Source organism: Martes martes (genome assembly GCF_963455335.1).
Source record: "Martes martes genome assembly, chromosome: 6".
Taxonomy (NCBI): Eukaryota; Metazoa; Chordata; class Mammalia; order Carnivora; family Mustelidae; genus Martes; species Martes martes.
Window position 1 is genome coordinate 21,788,234 of NC_137893.1, and position 17,788 is coordinate 21,806,021.

General features: G+C 37.9%; 1 protein-coding gene across 2 annotated transcripts in view; it reads left to right on the plus strand.

The window, feature by feature from the left end:
- Positions 1-17,788, plus strand: part of CDK19 (cyclin dependent kinase 19) — a gene marked incomplete at its 5' end in the record, with an annotated part of 160,991 nt that overhangs the window by 105,850 nt on the left and 37,353 nt on the right. The window contains 3 exons of one of the 2 annotated variants that reach the window (XM_080806931.1): positions 2,579-2,665; positions 8,322-8,432; positions 10,629-10,769. In XM_080806931.1, coding sequence (XP_080663057.1) covers positions 2,579-2,665; positions 8,322-8,432; positions 10,629-10,769 — 339 coding nt within the window. The remainder of the gene's footprint in view (positions 1-2,578; positions 2,666-8,321; positions 8,433-10,628; positions 10,770-17,788) is intronic. The other variant, XM_080806930.1, reaches the window with a different exon arrangement.

The following is a 17,788-nucleotide window of genomic DNA, read 5'->3' on the forward strand; positions in this document are numbered from 1 at the left end:
CACACTAAGAGGTAGAGGTGGGCAAGTGATATTCTGTCTTGGATCTGCGGATTTTCAGGTGCAGTGGGATTTCATGTGGATGTATATATGCACAGTTGGAAATTGATATCAGAGTTTAGCGGCAAGATTAGAGATAGAGATTGAGATTTGGGATTCTCCATAAAAGTAGTAGCTAACCTCAGACACATGAGTAAGATGTCAAGAGGGACTGCAGAATAGAGAAGGAAAAGAGAACCAGAGACAGAATTATGGAGAATAAGACAGTCCTTTTTTTTTTTCTTTTTTCTTTTTAAGCAAGGATCTAAATAAGGAGTTTTTAAATTAGATTTTCTGCCTTCCTCCTTTTACTTCTAGGACAAAAACAGAAGGGTAGATGAGAAGAAAATAAATATTTGTTAGTTTATTTGTTGAAACCCCAAGACTCTAAAACAATGTCCAGAGTCAAAGACAAATTTAGTTTCAGTAATTGTGAAGGTAGGGAAGATTTTCAACTAGGAGCATTGAAACAAGAAAAGATTTTCTGATTACCCCTCATTGAATCAGAAAGCCCTTGGAATTCCAGTTCCCCTTGGTTATACTTTGTAAACTCTTTATTTTGACTTGCATTGGTTTTGTTTTTCATACTTAAACTTTTTCTATTCGCAGTGCTTATAAAACACTCATAGTCATCTGCTTTCAGCTCAGGTCATGATCCCTGTGTCCTGGGATACCGCCTGGCATCAGGCTCCCTGCTCAGGGGACAGTCTGCTTCTGAGACGGGAGCCCGAAGCAGGGCTCGATCGCAGGACCCTGGGATCATGACCTAAGTCAAAGGCAGGCACTTAACCTAAGGAGCCACCCAGGCGCCCTAGCACCACATCTCCTTTTAATCAGGTTCTCTGACTGTCCAGACTGATTGATCTCTTCTACTTAGGCATACGGGCAATAACAGCTGTTATTCACCAAGAACTTATATGCCAGGAGGCATTCTGCATATATTATGTCATTTAGTCCACATCACATTTTTGTTAGTAAGCGGTAATTAATAAAAGTAATAACTATAATGTTATCAAGTACTTAATATGTCCTATGCATTGCGTTACACAGTCAATGTACTTATTCATTTAATTCTTACAGATCCTGCATTTGGCAGTAGGTATTCATTATTCCATGAGGCCCAGAGGGGTTTTGAAATCAACCTGCTTTATATCATACATTTAATAAATCAGGACTCAAATTCAGATCTCAGAATCCTAAAACCCATACTTTTTGTGTTAGGCCTGCTGCTTCTCTGTCACCTCTGCTTTGTGGCAGTGGGAGCACTGACCTTCCTGATGCTTATGACTGGTAATGCAGCGTCCCTGGAGTAAAATGAAGCCAAATAATTTAGGGCCACCTGGAACCAGAGCTGGGCTACTGTTTTGTAGGCCCCTTTTCAGAGTATGAGTGCCACCTGCTGGAAGGTTATAATGCATCCACGCTCTTGCAAGGACCGGCTTCCGAAAGGGCTGCTGTCACAGATGTGGACATGGCAGATTTCAAAATGCTAACTCTTAGATTTCAGTTTAGGAATACTGCAGCACTTTAGAGTCCCCTCTTTGCCATAAGATAAACTGCTTCATTTGTCTTCCTTTTTTGTGTATGTGTGAGGTGGGGGTCATACACTTAAAAAAATGATACATTCAGTGTTTCCTAAAATAAAGTTGTTTTCACCATGGGAAAGATCAAGAGTCAAATGAATCATATAGTTACTTTCAACAGATCAAATAAGAAGAGCAAAACGAGGGAGCCTGGTGGCTCAGTTAGTTAAGTGTCTGATTCTTGATTTCGGCTCAGGTCACGATCTCAGCGTTGTGAGATTGAGCCCTGTGTCAGACTTTGCACTGCATGGAGCCTGCTTAAGATTCTCTCTCTCTCTGCCCCGCCCCCCACCTCTCTCTCTCCCTCTCTTAAAAAGAAAAAGAATTAAAAATTGAATCTACTTTGAGATAAGTGAGTTATTGAAGTATAAGAGGACCCTTTCCACTCAGATACCCTAAAAGAGGAATCTGGAACCCATGGGGGCATCAGAGACTTGGAGAACAGAAAGAGGGGATAAGAGGGGAAGAAGGATGTGTGTATAAAAGTAAGGATGGGTTCTGTAATTGGTAGTGTAGCCCAAGCCTCCCCAAAGTGAGTCAGGATCCTAAATAGTGCCTTAGAGAAAAAAGATTAGGATTGTAACTTTGAATTATTATATGTTTGGGATAGTGAAAATTGGATACTTTTTATAGTCACTAATATGCCCTTGAAGAAAGGTCAGATAAAGTCTTGGAATGTTCATTGCACATTCTTCATTAGGCTCTTTTGAGATAATGTTAGTACTCCGAGTATCTGCACAGGAGGTGTTATCATTTAGTGTGGAATTTTCACAGGAAAATCACATTATGCTTAACTGTTATTTAGATATGATTAAAGCATATCTGTAGTTGCATGATGTAATGTTGAACAAATATTTTTGTGACAAGAAATTCAAGTTCATTGGTAAAATCTGATATTGCCAAGAATGAAGGAAGGTACAAGTACGACCATCTCCTTCTTTCTTTGACTCCCTTTACAGATCAATCACATAAGAAACTGTGATAATTTGATAGTACCTTATCTTAGCAGGACATATCTTTCTGGAGAGAAAGGACTATCTCTAGGGTGTGTGTGTGTGTGTGTGTGTACATGTGTGCCAGTTTTTATTTTTTTTTTAAGATTTTATTTATTTATTTATTTGACAGACAGATCACAAGTAGGCAGAGAGGCAGGCAGAGATAGAGGGAGAAGCAGGCTCCCCACTGAGCAGAGAGCCCGATGCGGGGCTCGATCCCAGGACCCTGGAATCATGACCTGAGCCGAAGGCAGAGGCCTTAACCCACTGAGCCACCCAGGCACCCCTATTTTTATTTTTATTTTTTTTTCATGTGTGTGAGTTTTTAAATGATAAGAGTAAGTTTTTAAATTATAGGAGTTCACTATAGAAAACTTGTAAAATAGAAAAATAGAAGTAAAAATCATACCTAATCTCACCACCCTGATACTATATTAATGTTTTGATGTAGTTCCTATTTTACAGACGTTCAATATTTTGCAGCCTTTTTATATTACATCACAATATTATAGTGTAAGTCTTTTCTCATGTATTTAAAAACTCTTGGCATATGCATAAGAGGCTATAATACGTGGATATACTGTAATTCACTTATTGGCTTTCTTATTATTGGACATTCGTTTTTTCAGTAATGAGTGGTAGAGAAATTTCCTTTTTTTCATTTGTCGGCTTCAGTAAATCGGGGTAGAGAATATACTCTTGTGTGGTATTTATTTAGGGTCTAGCCTTCTGTTAGCAAACTAGCCTTGAAATTAACCAGTGATGGGATTCATCTCTGTTTTGTTCTTTTAGGTGTGTCCCGCCGGTCCCCTTTTCCTGTGTGCATTTTCTTCAGAATTTTGTAGCACTTATTTCATTCGTAGTCCTTTCAGGAAACACTCTTGCAGCACCCTTTTCCGTTTCAGGTTCTGTGCTGCTGAAATACCTCACCCTGAGCTATTAAGAGCTATGTGTCTGCTCTTCACATCAAGGCAGCTCTCTTCTGCTTCTGGTAGTGTGGGCACTAGTAGAGAGAACTATTCCTTCTTAAGCTTAAAATAGATGTAGCTTGCAGAAAGTCAGTATCCTTAGAAAAGCCATATTAGACATAGTCTGTTCAGTTTTTTAAAAACAAAAGCATTCAAAACACCTTTGGAAGGATACCGAAGTTTTATAATATTCCAAGCTATTTACTGGTTTATTCTGTAGGAACTGGGTAAGTTCAGTAGATTTAATTCTTGTGACAAATATTTATTGAGTGCTTGTTATGTACCAGGCACCATTTTAAGCACGGGGGGTATAAAACCAGCAAAAACTTTGCCTTCATGGGGCTTATAGGTTAATGGAGAGAGACAGACGATAAACAAGATAAAATAAATAAACAATACCTAGGCCCCCAATTCCTTAAATGAAGCCTCAGGAACCAGATGTGTTTTAGAGTCAAAAAATTTAAAAAGATTTTAGAAAGATAATATGGTATATATATTATGTTACCTAGCACCCAGGGAAGCAGTAATCAAACCTGTTAATATTCTTTAGTATAGAAGTATGATCATTCACGCTTAGATGAATTAAAGACTGTAACAGCTTCACATTAGTGTAAGTGAGATATTTCTGCAAAACGAGTATCAAAGGATAGTTTTCCAAAAAGGTAGAATTATGATATGATACAGATATAAAAGGAAAATATTTGAAGATTTTCTTTAACTTGTTAAATGAAGGAAACCAGTAGATGGTATAGCCCACTCAAAGGAGAATTCTTAGACATATTTATAGATCAGGAATATTAAAATGATGGGCAAATTGAGGCAGAACTTGCCTTTTCCATAATGGGAGAGGGAGGTCAGTGAACCTCTCCTGGACAGGACAGTTTGCACGTGTATAGACAAGAATTATCCTGCATTGTTATCAGTTGTCTCTAATGTACAGAGTTGTAAAGTAGCTTCGGTAGAATCAGAATCTGATAACCTGAAAGGGTGTGTCCTTGACAGTGTATTTTTTTTTCATTGATGTTAAATTTTTTTTTCCTACATGAGTTCCTAGAAGCCTTTGTTTTCTGAGCTCTTTAGAATTATAGATAAGGAATATAGAGCTGTAATATTTCTGACAGTGATAGTGCTTTGCAGAAAAATAAAGGTGCAGAGGGCGATTATAATTACAAATAGAAGAACCAGGAAAGACTCGCTGAGAAGAGGCCATTGTGAAGAGAATTAAAGTAGATGAAGTTGCTTACCTGAGTCACTGGAATGATGAGGCTGCTAAGTACTGAGCCCAGGGAAAGAGCAGTTGGGGCAGAGGACAGGGGAGGTGGAGATCACCACCTCAGTTTGGGTCCTTAGACATTCAAGTGGAGATGTTGCGGTTGGATACACATCGCTGGAGTTCAGGGAAGATGTGCAGGCTAGAGAAAAACATTTGGGAGTTCCTGCACACTAGTGACATTGAAAGCCCTCCAGCTAGGTGAGATCACTAAAAACAGGGCTTCTTCTATGTGCTGGTCTCTGCGTTCATCCCCGGGGATACAGGGATACATTAAACGTTGTTCTCGAGGTTTAATGGGGGGCAGTTTAAACAGTTAAAGCAGTATAAAAATATACCGATATAAATACACCTGAAATACAGATGATTCCGTGAAGCCAAATCTGGGAGTCGTCTTAAATTCCATCACCTTTAGACTTCCTCATTTGGTGACCTGACCATAAGACATGCACAGGATAGTCAAAGTGTGGGACCTTTAATATCCGCTGGCTTCTCCACTTACCCCCTGTGACTAGCAAACTCCCAGTGATATTAGAGACCCTTGCTGGGGACACTTACGCATGGCTTACAAGGCTCACTGTTACTTGGCCTTTGCCGTACCCCTTGCCTTACTTGAATGAATAAAGACTGTAACAGCTTCATGTTAGTACAAGCGAGATATTTCTGCAAAACGAGTATCAAAGGATAACAGTACACTTAAAAATGGTTAAAATGGTAAATTTATGTTATGCACACTTGACCACAATAAAAAAAAAAGAACTAGAAAGGAAAAGACTTAGAAATACATTGTTGCTGTAATAAAGAAAAAGAAAGATTTCTACCTACTAATAACTGTCTACTGATAGTGGAGAGAATTTCTAGGGTAGATTGTATTGAAAGAAAGTTAAGTGCTATCTTTTGAGTAAATAAGGACAGATAAAAATATATATTCATATTTGCTTTTATTGGCATAAAGAAACACTGGAAGGATTAACTAATAAAAGTTGTTAGTTCTGGCAGGTAAAGAGGACTACAGTCACCAGGGCCAGGCATGGTAATGAGACATCTCAGTGTATATCCTTTTATGTACTTTTGATTTTTGGACCATGTCAATGTTTTACCTATTCAAAATAATGTTTAAACGTGGGAGCTAAATTGGTTGCATTGTAGAGGGATCACCAGTTTGTAGTCACAGAAAACATAAATTTTTAGAGATATGGATGAAATACTGCTGCTTGTGACCTCCCTTCCCTCCCGGACGAGTCAGAGCCTGGTGTAGATGCAGAAGTGAGTTTCACCTCCCTTCCACTGCAGGCAACAAAGAGAACGTATTTTGGGTAGAGACTTCATCAAGCCAAACTCTCTAAGTTCATTAATACCAAGAGTCAGAGAGGGGACAAGACATTGCTTCTGCAGGAGGGCCTCTCACCAGGTTTCAAGTGCTTGAAGGTTGACCATGGCAAATAGGGTCATTAAACATTAACCCACTGAGTGTAGGAGCCTAAACCATTCACAAACAGGAAAACTGTCTGGGTATAGTTCTGCATCCCCCCACTTTCTCTGATACAGTCACTGATTAGGGGCATATCATGTCTAACATTTGCATCTGAAGCAAGAGGCAGGATTGTTTCACCTTTCTTAGGCAGTGGGAGCAGAGATAGCAGCCGATAGCCGAGCACTCGCCTAACGGCCCCCTGCCCTCCCTGCTCACCAAGGGAGTAGGACTATTATGTCTTCCCTGGATATTTCTTTCCAGCTCTCCTTTCCCACCTAGATCTAGTAGGAAATGTGCATAGAACCCTGAGGCAGACTGTGCAAAGTAGAAGAGTGTCTTAGGGCAGCCCAGCCCATCCTAACTCTTGCTTCTTAGCTGTGTTCTGGGGCAGGTGGCTTGTGGGAGAACCCAGGGAGTCCTATCCGGGAACCATGCCCAAATTATACCTGGTAGAGCACCACCTTCCAGCAAGGTGGTGAAAGAGCAGGCCAAGAGAAAAAGCTGAAGGACAGAACCAAACTGAGAGAATTGAAGGACTGGGAAACAGCATTGAAAGTAGCAAAGAATTCAGCAACTGGGAGGTAATTTATAAAACTTCCAGAGATGGAATTCACACGATTTTTTTTGAAATGTTTTATTTATTTATTTGACACACAGAGAGAGATCACAAGTAGGCAGAGGCAGGCAGAGAGAGGGGGAAGCAGGCTCTCTGCTGAGCAGGGAGCCTGATGCGGGGCTGGATCCCAGGCCCCTGAGATCATGACCTGAGCTGAAGGCAGAGGCTTAACCCACTGAGCCACCCAGGTGCCCCACACAATTTTTTTAAAATTTTATTTATTTATTTTTTTAACAGGATTCCAGCTCAGGCACTTAGGAAAAAAATAATTAAGTTATTAAAATGGGTAAACAATTTTTCTCTTGCCTCATTGATCAATTTGTATGTCTGTCTTGCCTGTTACACTGTAGGAAATGAAGACAAGGGCTTTAGCCATAGTGCACAAAGCATGGACTTTGGAGTTAGGCAGATCTCTTTAAATCCAAACTGCTGTTCTTTCTAGATGTTTGGTTTTGGTCAAGTTATTTTTATAACACTGGCCCTCAGGTTCCATGTGGATCAGAGGGTTGTTAGAAGGTTTAAATGAGAGAAAAGCATGTATATCTAATCATCCTACACCCAAAAAGTATTCAGTAGAAATTTCGTTCCCTCTTTCTGTATCTCCCACAGAGTTTTACGTTTAAAAGACATTCAAAATAGCAAGTTGAGCATGTTAGTGTTAAATCTGAACCCTGGTTAAGGAACACCCCAGGCAGGCGTCTTTATAAGGCTTTGCCCTCGAACAGTGAAAGTTGTTGCTAAGTAATTTATCAAGCAGCTGCCTGTTACTTGCCAAGGGCTAAGGTTTCACTTGCAGATCTGGTCTGTCTTCTTATGATTTTCTTCTTATTATCAGGGTCCAGCTTCTACTCTGTGAGGGCCTATTCCTTATTCTCTAAATTTATGGGACCTCTTCTCCACACCATTTTTTTTTTTTAACCAGTGGGAATGAGAGTCATTACCTTATACTCACTGCTTTTCTAAAAAACCTCAAACATGTATTCTAGGCATGGGTAAGTATAGAGATTGTTACTGTGCTAGGGTAGAAAAAACCAGAATTAATACATGATTCCTGCCCCTCGATAGTTTGAAAAAAAAAAAAAAGCACATTCCAGATTATATTTAATTACTTCATGATACGATATTTACTTTTGTTTACTGTTTTACATTTTACTGTTTAAAATGATCCCATTTTGAAAACACACGCATACACAGGGAAAAAGAATTTGAAGGGTATGCACCAAGAGGGGCCAGAGCTTATCTCAGAGGAGGGGTATTTTTTTTTTCTTTCATTTTGCTTATCTGGATTGTCTAAATTATCAAAGATTTCACTAGAAAATGCATCATTTCCCCCTGCTTGCAAACAGGATAGTGACCCCCTCTCTTCCTCTTGCATTCAGCTTTTGCGAGAATTGAAGCACCCTAACGTGATCGCCTTGCAGAAGGTGTTCCTTTCTCACAGTGACAGGAAGGTGTGGCTGCTCTTTGATTATGCGGAACACGATTTGTGGGTAAGTCTAAACTCGCTCTCTTTTTAGGACTCTTCATCTAGGTACGGGGAAACAGATGTATGTAATGCTGCATATTGCTAATGCACGTGAAGGAAAACTTGCTTTGTTGACCAGAGTTTAAAATAAGTATTAAATGCAAATGCAGATTTAAGAGAACTCAAGCAATAAACGCTGTCATATACTGAGAAGATGGTATTTGTAACATTCAGAAATGTCGCTTCAAAAGTGTTAATGTGTGTGAGACTAATTTTAGGCAAGTCATCAAAGACAGTTTACTGATAACGTATAGTGAAAATTGCTTTCTTTTGTGGTACACACAGTAGTTCAGATTTCACCAGTGATGTACTTGTGAGTAATTTCCCTTTCTAAGTTAAGGTCAGTCTCTTGCAGCATTTTGCCAATTATATAGAAGTATATATGTATAGTTTTATGAATATTAGCCAAAAACTCTAATTCCAAATTTTTTATGTTAGAAATCAGGGTATTTAAACATTTTACCCAAGGAGTTGCTAAAAGTAAAAAAAAATCAGACTTGGCAGTAAGTCCAAATTTTTGGTAGTTAAGTTTTGACTTAACATAGTGTGGTGTGTCATTTATAAATATGGCACATCTGTTTTGGAGTAACTTTAACAGACTTACAGGTCTTGAAGGAACTTTAAGAATTTATGCTATTATAGGATATTGACAAGAATCTCCAGTGAATTTTTCTCATGGCTGTTCATAAAAATTATGTTTTCTCCATTTCTCTGTATCCTTTATATTTCTCCCAAGGTTTATTTGATAACATTAATTTTGAATATCAATGATGTGAGGAAAAAACATGTAGCATGTTGGAGTATCAGGTCCTGTAGACCTGTTGTTTGTAACATGGCGGCCCCCAGCCGCATGTGCCTGTTGAGCACCGGAAGTATAGCTGGTCTAAATTGGGATATGCTATAAATATAAAATACATACTGACTTTTGGAGACTTAGTAGGAAAAAAACAAAAAATATCTCACTATGTTTTATATTGACTGTATGTTGACATGATCATGTTTTTAATGTGCTGTGTTAGTTAAAATACATTGTTAATTTTACTTGTTTCTTTTTTTTTTCTTTTGATGGGGCTATAAAAAGTTGAAAATTATATATGTGTAGTTCATACTGTATATATATTTTGGACACTGTTGCTATAGTATAAACCTTAATTTTCTATTAGTTCTTTAAATAAAGTACATATTGTTGAACAATTTATAAAAAAAGCAAGAAAGCTATGTAAATAGCTTAAAATTTTTCCATGCCATCTGACCATTTTAGAGTTAGTGGAGCAATGCTACCAGTGTTGTTTAATAGGGGTTTAAATGGCCTTTAATACCCATTATGTCATGTTTTGCATCGGGGTGAGGTGGAGGTGTAGATGCAGGTTTGGGGGACAGGGAGCATTTCTTCCCTATCATTATAATGTTTTCATGACCTACAAAATAGCATATGGACATAAACATATGAATATGTTGATGCAGTTGTATTTATTTCAGTGGGATTGAATTTCCCATTTTTCTCTCCCTCCTCCTTCCTAGTGATTTCATATTTAATATTAACTACTAGGAATGTAACCTAATTTCATGCTGTGCCAAAGAAGTTAGAACTTTCTAATAATTCAAATGTACATATAGTCAGTGACATTACACAAATGCTCTAAGTGCTAACTTTTTATAGTATGGTAAAGATATAGAGGCATTTGGGTGGCTCAGTCAGTAGAGCACACAACTCTTGATCTCAGGGGTGTGAGTTCCAGCCCCATGTGTGGCATGGAGTTTCCTTTAAAAAAAAAAAAAAAAAAAGAACAGTAAAGATTTACAGGGTCTTCTTTTTTTTTAGTCTTTCATTCTGTCAATAGAGAATATAACTAGTGCTATTTTTATGTAGGCTTTTAAGTATCAATGCTTTTTATCTTTTAGTTTTATTTAATGAAAATCTTGATGGTTTCAATAAATCTAGTCATTATACCCTCAATAACATTGTCACGTTGACTGACCACCAATATAGGTTCTATTTGGTTGACCTTGGTATTCAGATTATTTTTCTTTGCATCATTATTGGTGTTTAATAAGTAATTTTTAAATGTAGAGAGTTTATTGTAGACTTGTGTTTTATTGATACAAATATTAGCAAATACTATATATTATTTTGAATGTTTTATTTTTTTTTAATTTTTAGCATATTATTAAGTTTCACCGTGCATCAAAAGCAAATAAAAAGCCCATGCAGTTGCCAAGATCTATGGTTAAATCATTACTTTACCAGATTCTTGATGGTATCCATTACCTCCATGCAAATTGGGTGCTTCACAGAGATCTGGTAAGTATGTTTCTTTTAAATTGACCAATACGACTTTTTACCTTCTCTTAAAAAATATTTTTTCCTCTTAGTGCAATTATTATAAACATTATTGTAGAAAATTTTGAAAACACATATAAGCAAAAGGGAAGGAAATAAAATCACCCATAAGCCTACAGTTAAAAGATTACCATTATGAACATTTGGTGTATGTTCTTCCATTGTATTTATGCATAACTATAAAATGTTGTGTGGTTTTCAACAAATGATTGGTAATAATCTTAATGAATAGTCATATGTGAAATAAGTACCTTTCAATCCATTTTTTATATTATTGCTCATTATTAGTAAAAGCATTAATAATTAAAGATTGAGTTCTCATTGTCTTTTTTTTTCCTTAAGAGCTAAGTTGAAATAATGACATTGCATCCAGTGAACAGAATGTTATCAGTATTATCAATAAATGTTATCAGGATTATCAACAAATCAAATGTTTGTTTTTACTTTTTTTTTCAGTACACATGTAACAAACATTTATTAATGTCAAATTCTGGTTATCTTTGCATTATTGTCACGTTAGTTTATGTTGATGAGATCTTTTTGGTTTGTTTGAGAGAAAACATGGTTACTGAATAGTTGTAATACCCATGAGTTTATAATTGGAAGTTTTATTCCCCAACTCTCCTCAAAAAAGTGGTTCCATGATCATTATTTCTTAGGCTTTTGGCAATTCTAGGGATAAATCTAGGTTGACTCAGTTTTACTAATTGAGGAGAAGTATTTGTTATAGAGAGGAATGAATACACAAGGACATCTAGTTAGTACCCCTTGCTATCTGACTTGACCATCTCTTGCTGTGACATTGAAGTTAAGTTGAAGCCCAATGAAGGTAACCACAACGATGGACTTCCCAGTTCAATAGATGCATTTCACCTCATAATTTTGAACTATTCCCAAAGACTTTCACCTGGTCATTTTACTATAAACCACAGAATCAGCACATTTTTACATGGGTACATGAGGTCATTCCAGTTCAAAACCTTCTTCGTAAATGGTTTTTTTGATATTAATTTGCTGTGTGCTTAATATAACTGATGTGAGTTATTTTTGAGTTCATGATCATGTTTGAATCATTGGTCAGAATCTTTTCTTGAAGATTAATTTCAACTCTTCTCTTTTTTCACAAAGTTGTATATTTTATTCTGAACAGCATAGATTAACAGATTTTATTTCTGATCTTGTCACGTGAGTGTACTAATACTCAGTATGACTAGGACTCGGTTTTCTCCTAGTTGGTTTGCTGCTGCTTTCGTGTCTATTTTATTTATGGGATCACCCTCCTCTCAACCTAGAAGGTTCTTTTACCCCTTGCAGACCTTTGCACTATACGTCTAGACCTTGCCTAGTGTTGTTGGTTTCACCTCTAAAATATCTCTTCGGTTTGGCCATTTCCATCCCTAGTGCCTCATTCCGAGTTCAGGCCTTTATTATCTCTTCCTTGAAGGATTGTACTAGCCTCTCAGCTTGTCTCCTTGCAGTCTCTTTCCCTTCCATCCGCTTTGGACCTTCTAAATAACTACACAGCCCCTGTTCCATCCGCTTTGGACCTTCTAAATAACTACACAACCCCTACAAGAACTTTGAAATAGTTCCTCGTTGCTTACAGACTGAAGCTCTAGTTCCTTATTGGGCTTTCAAGGTCATAACAGATATAGCTCCAACTGCCTTTAGAATTTTTCTTTATCCCTATCATCTTTCATTTACACCGTACCATTAAACCATTGATTGTTCCCTGTGTCTGGAGATTTCCTGCTTCAATGGCCTTTACTTATTACCCCGTCTCTTCATATTCCAATACTACCTGTCTTTGAAGACTTGGACAAATGTTAAAACTTATCCTCGTATCCATTCCTACTTGGAAATAATCTTTCCTTCTTGATGGTTGCTGTTGTACTTCTTTACTTCTCTTATGATACTTATCTGTTAGTATGGTAGCAGTATATATAGGTACCTTAGAACATCTTCTAGACCATATACTTCTTGAGAGAGCGGGGTCTATGATTCATTTTGGCACGCTAGTAGTACCTGAGTACACAACAGGTACTGAGTAAATATTTCCTCAGTGAGTGAATGTGAGTAAGAATACTGATTATTATGGTATGCTTTTGGATCAAGTAACATATTTATATATTTCGACACACTGTCTATAATAAACGCTTATTCTTACCTTGTATGTTTAAAGCATGAGGGATGGGGACAGTACAGAGATGACTGCATGGAAGAGCTTCTCCTCGGGACTTTACTCTGAGAGAAGAAATCTGCCATGGGCACAAACAGCTCTGCTATAAACTAGATGAGAAAGAATGTGATCGTGGCTATGTGACAGGCACAGACTAAATGCTCCTCAAGGTTAGAAGAGGCTGTGAGGGGCGGAAGGAGAAAGGAAAGCTTCACAGAACTGCCACGTGAGCTAGACATTGAAGGATAAGTAGAATTGAAATAGAGACTTGAGGAAGCGAAGCTTGAGTCTGGCACCTAAGACCTCTCGACTATACTGATATTGTAAGTAGAGATTTGAGAGAGGAGGGTAACCTAAGGGAGTGTTGGGTGTAAAAACTTCTGAGGGGAGAAATTCCTCCTCAAAATTGTCTTGAAATTGTCTCAGAAAGCGTATGGAGTTCTGTCTGATTCCAATATGGATAAGCTAAATTGTGGTAGTATGTGGTTAAGACCAGAAAGGTATTGGTTAGAACCTGATCAAGAAAGCCAAAGATACCAGGCTAGGGAGATTTTATTTATTTATTTTCCAAGATTTATTTAGTTATTTGACAGAGAGAGAGAGATAGAGAGAGAGAGAGCACAAGCAGTGGGGGAACTAGGCTCCCTGCCTGAGCAGGGAGGCTGATGTGGGGCTCGATCCCAGGACTCTGGGATCATGACCTGAGCCAAAGGCAGATGCTTAACCGACTGAGCCACCCAGGCACCCTGGGAGTTTGTTTGTTCTTAAGTGCTAAAAGTTCGCAAGCAGCAGGGGTGCCTGGCAGGCTCAGTGGGTAGTGCATGCAACTCTTGATCTCAGGGTTGCAAGTTCAAGCCTTGCATGTGGTGTAGAGTTAACTAAAAAAAAAAAAAAATGGTAATAACAGAATGAACATTTTTTTCCCAGAATGAAAATTTTTTTCCCTTTAAAGAAGCCACTCTTATTATTACCTCAACCATAGGATGAGGTTGAAAAAAATATATTCTGAATGTGGTTCTGACCTTGTATAGCACATTCATAATTTGCATTCACTGCATGCCTCTTTTCTTCAAGTAAGTAACTAATAATATTTGAAACTTTGAATCAGTAGGACTCTGCCCCGTGACAGCCTGCTCAGTTCTTGTCAGTGATCGTGAATCCTGATACTTGGACCGTATTGTCATGGTTCTGCTGAAGTATTTTTAGGAGTAGAAGATTTAAATTGTATGTTTACTTTAGATGTATTCTGTAGTCAGTATAGAAATATGAAGTATATCAAATATGAATGTGGTGTTAAAAACATGATGGGTCGGGCTCTCTGCTCAGCAGGGAGCCTGCTTCCCCCCATCTCTCTCTGCCTGCCTCTCTGCCTACTTGTGATCTCTGTCAAATAAATAAATAAAAATCTTAAAAAAAAAAACACGATGGGGACATTTGAAAAATTTTTTTATGTGTGAACCTATTTTAATAGAGTTGTGTTTTAGTCAGGAGTGTTGTTTTTTTTAAATGCTTCATTTCCTGTTGTTGTAAGAAATTTTGCCTTATATATACTATTTGTTGGTTACAATTGTTTCAGAGTATGTACCATCTCTAAATTTTCATTTGACGTGAGAAACCTGCAAGATCATACAATCAAAGGCATTAGAGTAAATATAAATTTGCAATGTAATGGTATAACCCCCCAAATTTAAAAAGTAAATTAAAAAATCAGTGTTTTGGACTCTACAAACAGAGGCATTATATCATCAAAGAAGATTGGGTTTTTTATTGTGATTGATTACATATCTGAAATAGTATTTAGTTGTGTCATTTGGATGCCAGAATTTAAAACAGAAATAGAGAATTTAAATAAAGTCACTAAAAAGATTACTTATATTAAGGAATTGCTTTAAAAGGAAAGGAGGAGAGGAGCTAAAGATATTCATCTTGGCTGAGAGACAACGAAGTAGAGACATGAGTCTATAAATATTTGAAACTTGTAAACACCAAGGGAAGAAAGATATATTTTAATTTTACAGCAGGATATAGCTAAGAGTAAGAAGATGAAATATAGGATGACTCACTTTTATTAGATGACTATTCTGGTAGGCTGGAAGGGTGCCAAGATACAGTTTATCCCTTTTTCAAAATTATGAGCTTCTGGGGAGCAAGGATCATATCTTACTAATTTTTGTATTCCTAGTGTTGGTATATTGTTTGTGTTTTAAGTTACTTGAATTGCATTTCAGCAAAGCATCTGGCAATTGCTTATTATTCTTTAGTGACGAGAGAAATACTAGCTAAGTCATAGTGTGGTTAGGATTTATGGCTCCTTAGTTTCTCAGTATTGCTACTGGATCAGTGGCATAAACTGAACTATAAGTTAAACTATCTCTGTCACTTTCATATCTCAGTACCTAACACATGATAAATGCTAGGTCTTTATGGAATGAAAGATCTGAGTAAACCCCCCAGGGCCCTGATCTGCTCTGTCTTTTAAAAAATATTTGTGGGGGTACCTGGGTGGCTCAGTGGGTTAAAGCCTCTGCCTTCGGCTCAGGTCATGATCTCAGGGTCCTGGGATGGAGTCCCGCATTGGGCTCTCTGCTCGACAGGGAGCCTGCTTCACCCTCTCTCTCTGCCTGCCTCTCTGCCTCTTGTGATCTCTGTCTGCCAAATAAATAAATAAAATCTTTAAAAAAAAATGTGTGGGCATCCCATCCTAAAACTCTGTAACTTCGGGTTTGAATGGTAGTTATCATTCACAGTAGTGGGTGAATTTGTACTCTTTTGAAGTCTATGGGCACAAGTAACTATATTATCTGCAAACATGGTACATGGAAATTTTGTAAGATCTAGTTGTAGGAGAAGATAATCTTGTATCCAGTAATCTTTTGAGTTTAGTTATTAGTTAACATCTACTAAACATTTTAGGATTGTCAAAAAGTCACTTCGGTTACAGACTTAATGACTTATTTATTCTATTAGAGGTTAATAATAATAATAATAATAATAATAAACTTGCCAATACTTAAGAGTCAGATATAGTTCAGTTGATTAAAGAAAATGGTATCATAGATATTCTAGCTACAGAGAAATGTGTAATATATGACTCTGGATACTTTGTCATACTAACTGACAGAGAGCTATATAGTTTTGGTTTGTTACTTTTTTGCTTGCGATACCAACTTGTTCAGCCAGAATACTTGATTTTCAACAGCATTCTCGATTGTTTATGACCTGTTGGCTGTGTATGTTTTAAGTCTGTATTAGTTACCAACTGCTGTATGACAAATTGCCCCCAAACTTAGTTGCTTTAAATATGTTTAAACAGGGGCGCCTGGGTGGCTCAGTGGGTTAAAGCCTCTGCCTTCGGCTCAGGTCATGATCCCAGGGTCCTGGGATCGAGCCCCGCATAGGGCTCTCTGCTCAGCAGGGAGCCTGTTTCCTCCTCTCTCTCTCTCTGCCTGTCTCTCTGCCTACTTGTGATCTCTGTCTGTCCAATAAATAACTAAAAAAGAAATTAAAAAAAAATAAATATGTTTAAACAACATTTATCATCTCACAGCTTCTGTGGGTCAGGAATCTTGGTGTGGCTTATTTGGATCCTTTGTTTCAGAGTCTCCTTAAAAGATTGCTGTCATCTCAAGTCTTGACTAGGAAGCATCTTGTCCATGTGGTTGTTGGCAGGATTCATTTCCTCATGAGCTGATAGGTGGAGGCTTCCCTTGGTTCTTTGCCATGTAGGCATCTGCACATGGCAGTTTTCTTCACCAGAGTGAGCCAACAAAAAGGCAAAAGAGTGTGTGTTAGCAAGACAGAAGTCACAGTGTTCTGTTAGTGAATCATGGAAGGGACATCCCATTACTGTCGCCGTCTCCTGTTCACCAGAAGTCATTTGTGCAGCCTACACTCGGGGTGGGGGGAGTGATTACACAAGGGTGTGTGTGCTGTGCGGAGGGTGGGGGGGGGAGTACATATTGGGAACCATGTCCAATGCTACTTACCATGACCTCTAAAGAGGCTTTTATATTAGTTATGTTGTGTTATGTTATGTTAGTGACCATACAGTATATCATTAGTTTTTGATGTAATGTTGCATGATTCATTGTTTGCATATAACACCCAGTGCTCCATGCAATCTGTGCCCTCCTTAATACCCATCACCGGGATCACCCATCCTCCTACCCCTTCCCCTCTGAAACCCTCAGTTTGTTTCTTGGAATCCACAGTCTCTCATGGTTTGTCTCCCCCTCCGATATCCCCGCGTCATTTTTCCCTTCCTTCTCCCAATGTCCTCCGTGCTATTCTCTTAAGAGGCTTTTACATGGTATTTGGATCCTGTTACTACTCTGTTTATTTAGTGGAAACATAAGAAAGTGCAGGAAGTCCCTTCTTTCATGTATCGTTTTCTCCATGTTGAAAAGTGGCTTGAGTGGCAAGAGTTTGGGGATAGTTCTGGTTCTAAAGAGCTAAAAGATACTATAATGTACTAGTTATCCCTTCCCTTTTACAAACATTCTTCACTGATTTGTTTTCAGAATTCGGTATATATTCCTTACATTTCGCCCCCCCCTCCTCTCCCCTCCATTCCTTCCCCATTATTGCACCACAGGTTTAATTTGTTTAAATCTGGATGATGTGTTCAATTGAGATCCAGGATTTTTTCACTTTGAACGTACCTAGAGATCCCATCTTTGTTATACAGTCTGAGGCCTATGCTTATCATTACTACTACTTCCTTATTTCTATTTTTCATGCATTTGTGTCAAATGAAGGCAAAAATGCAAAGAAAAATTTAAGTTTCCCAGTACCAAAATTT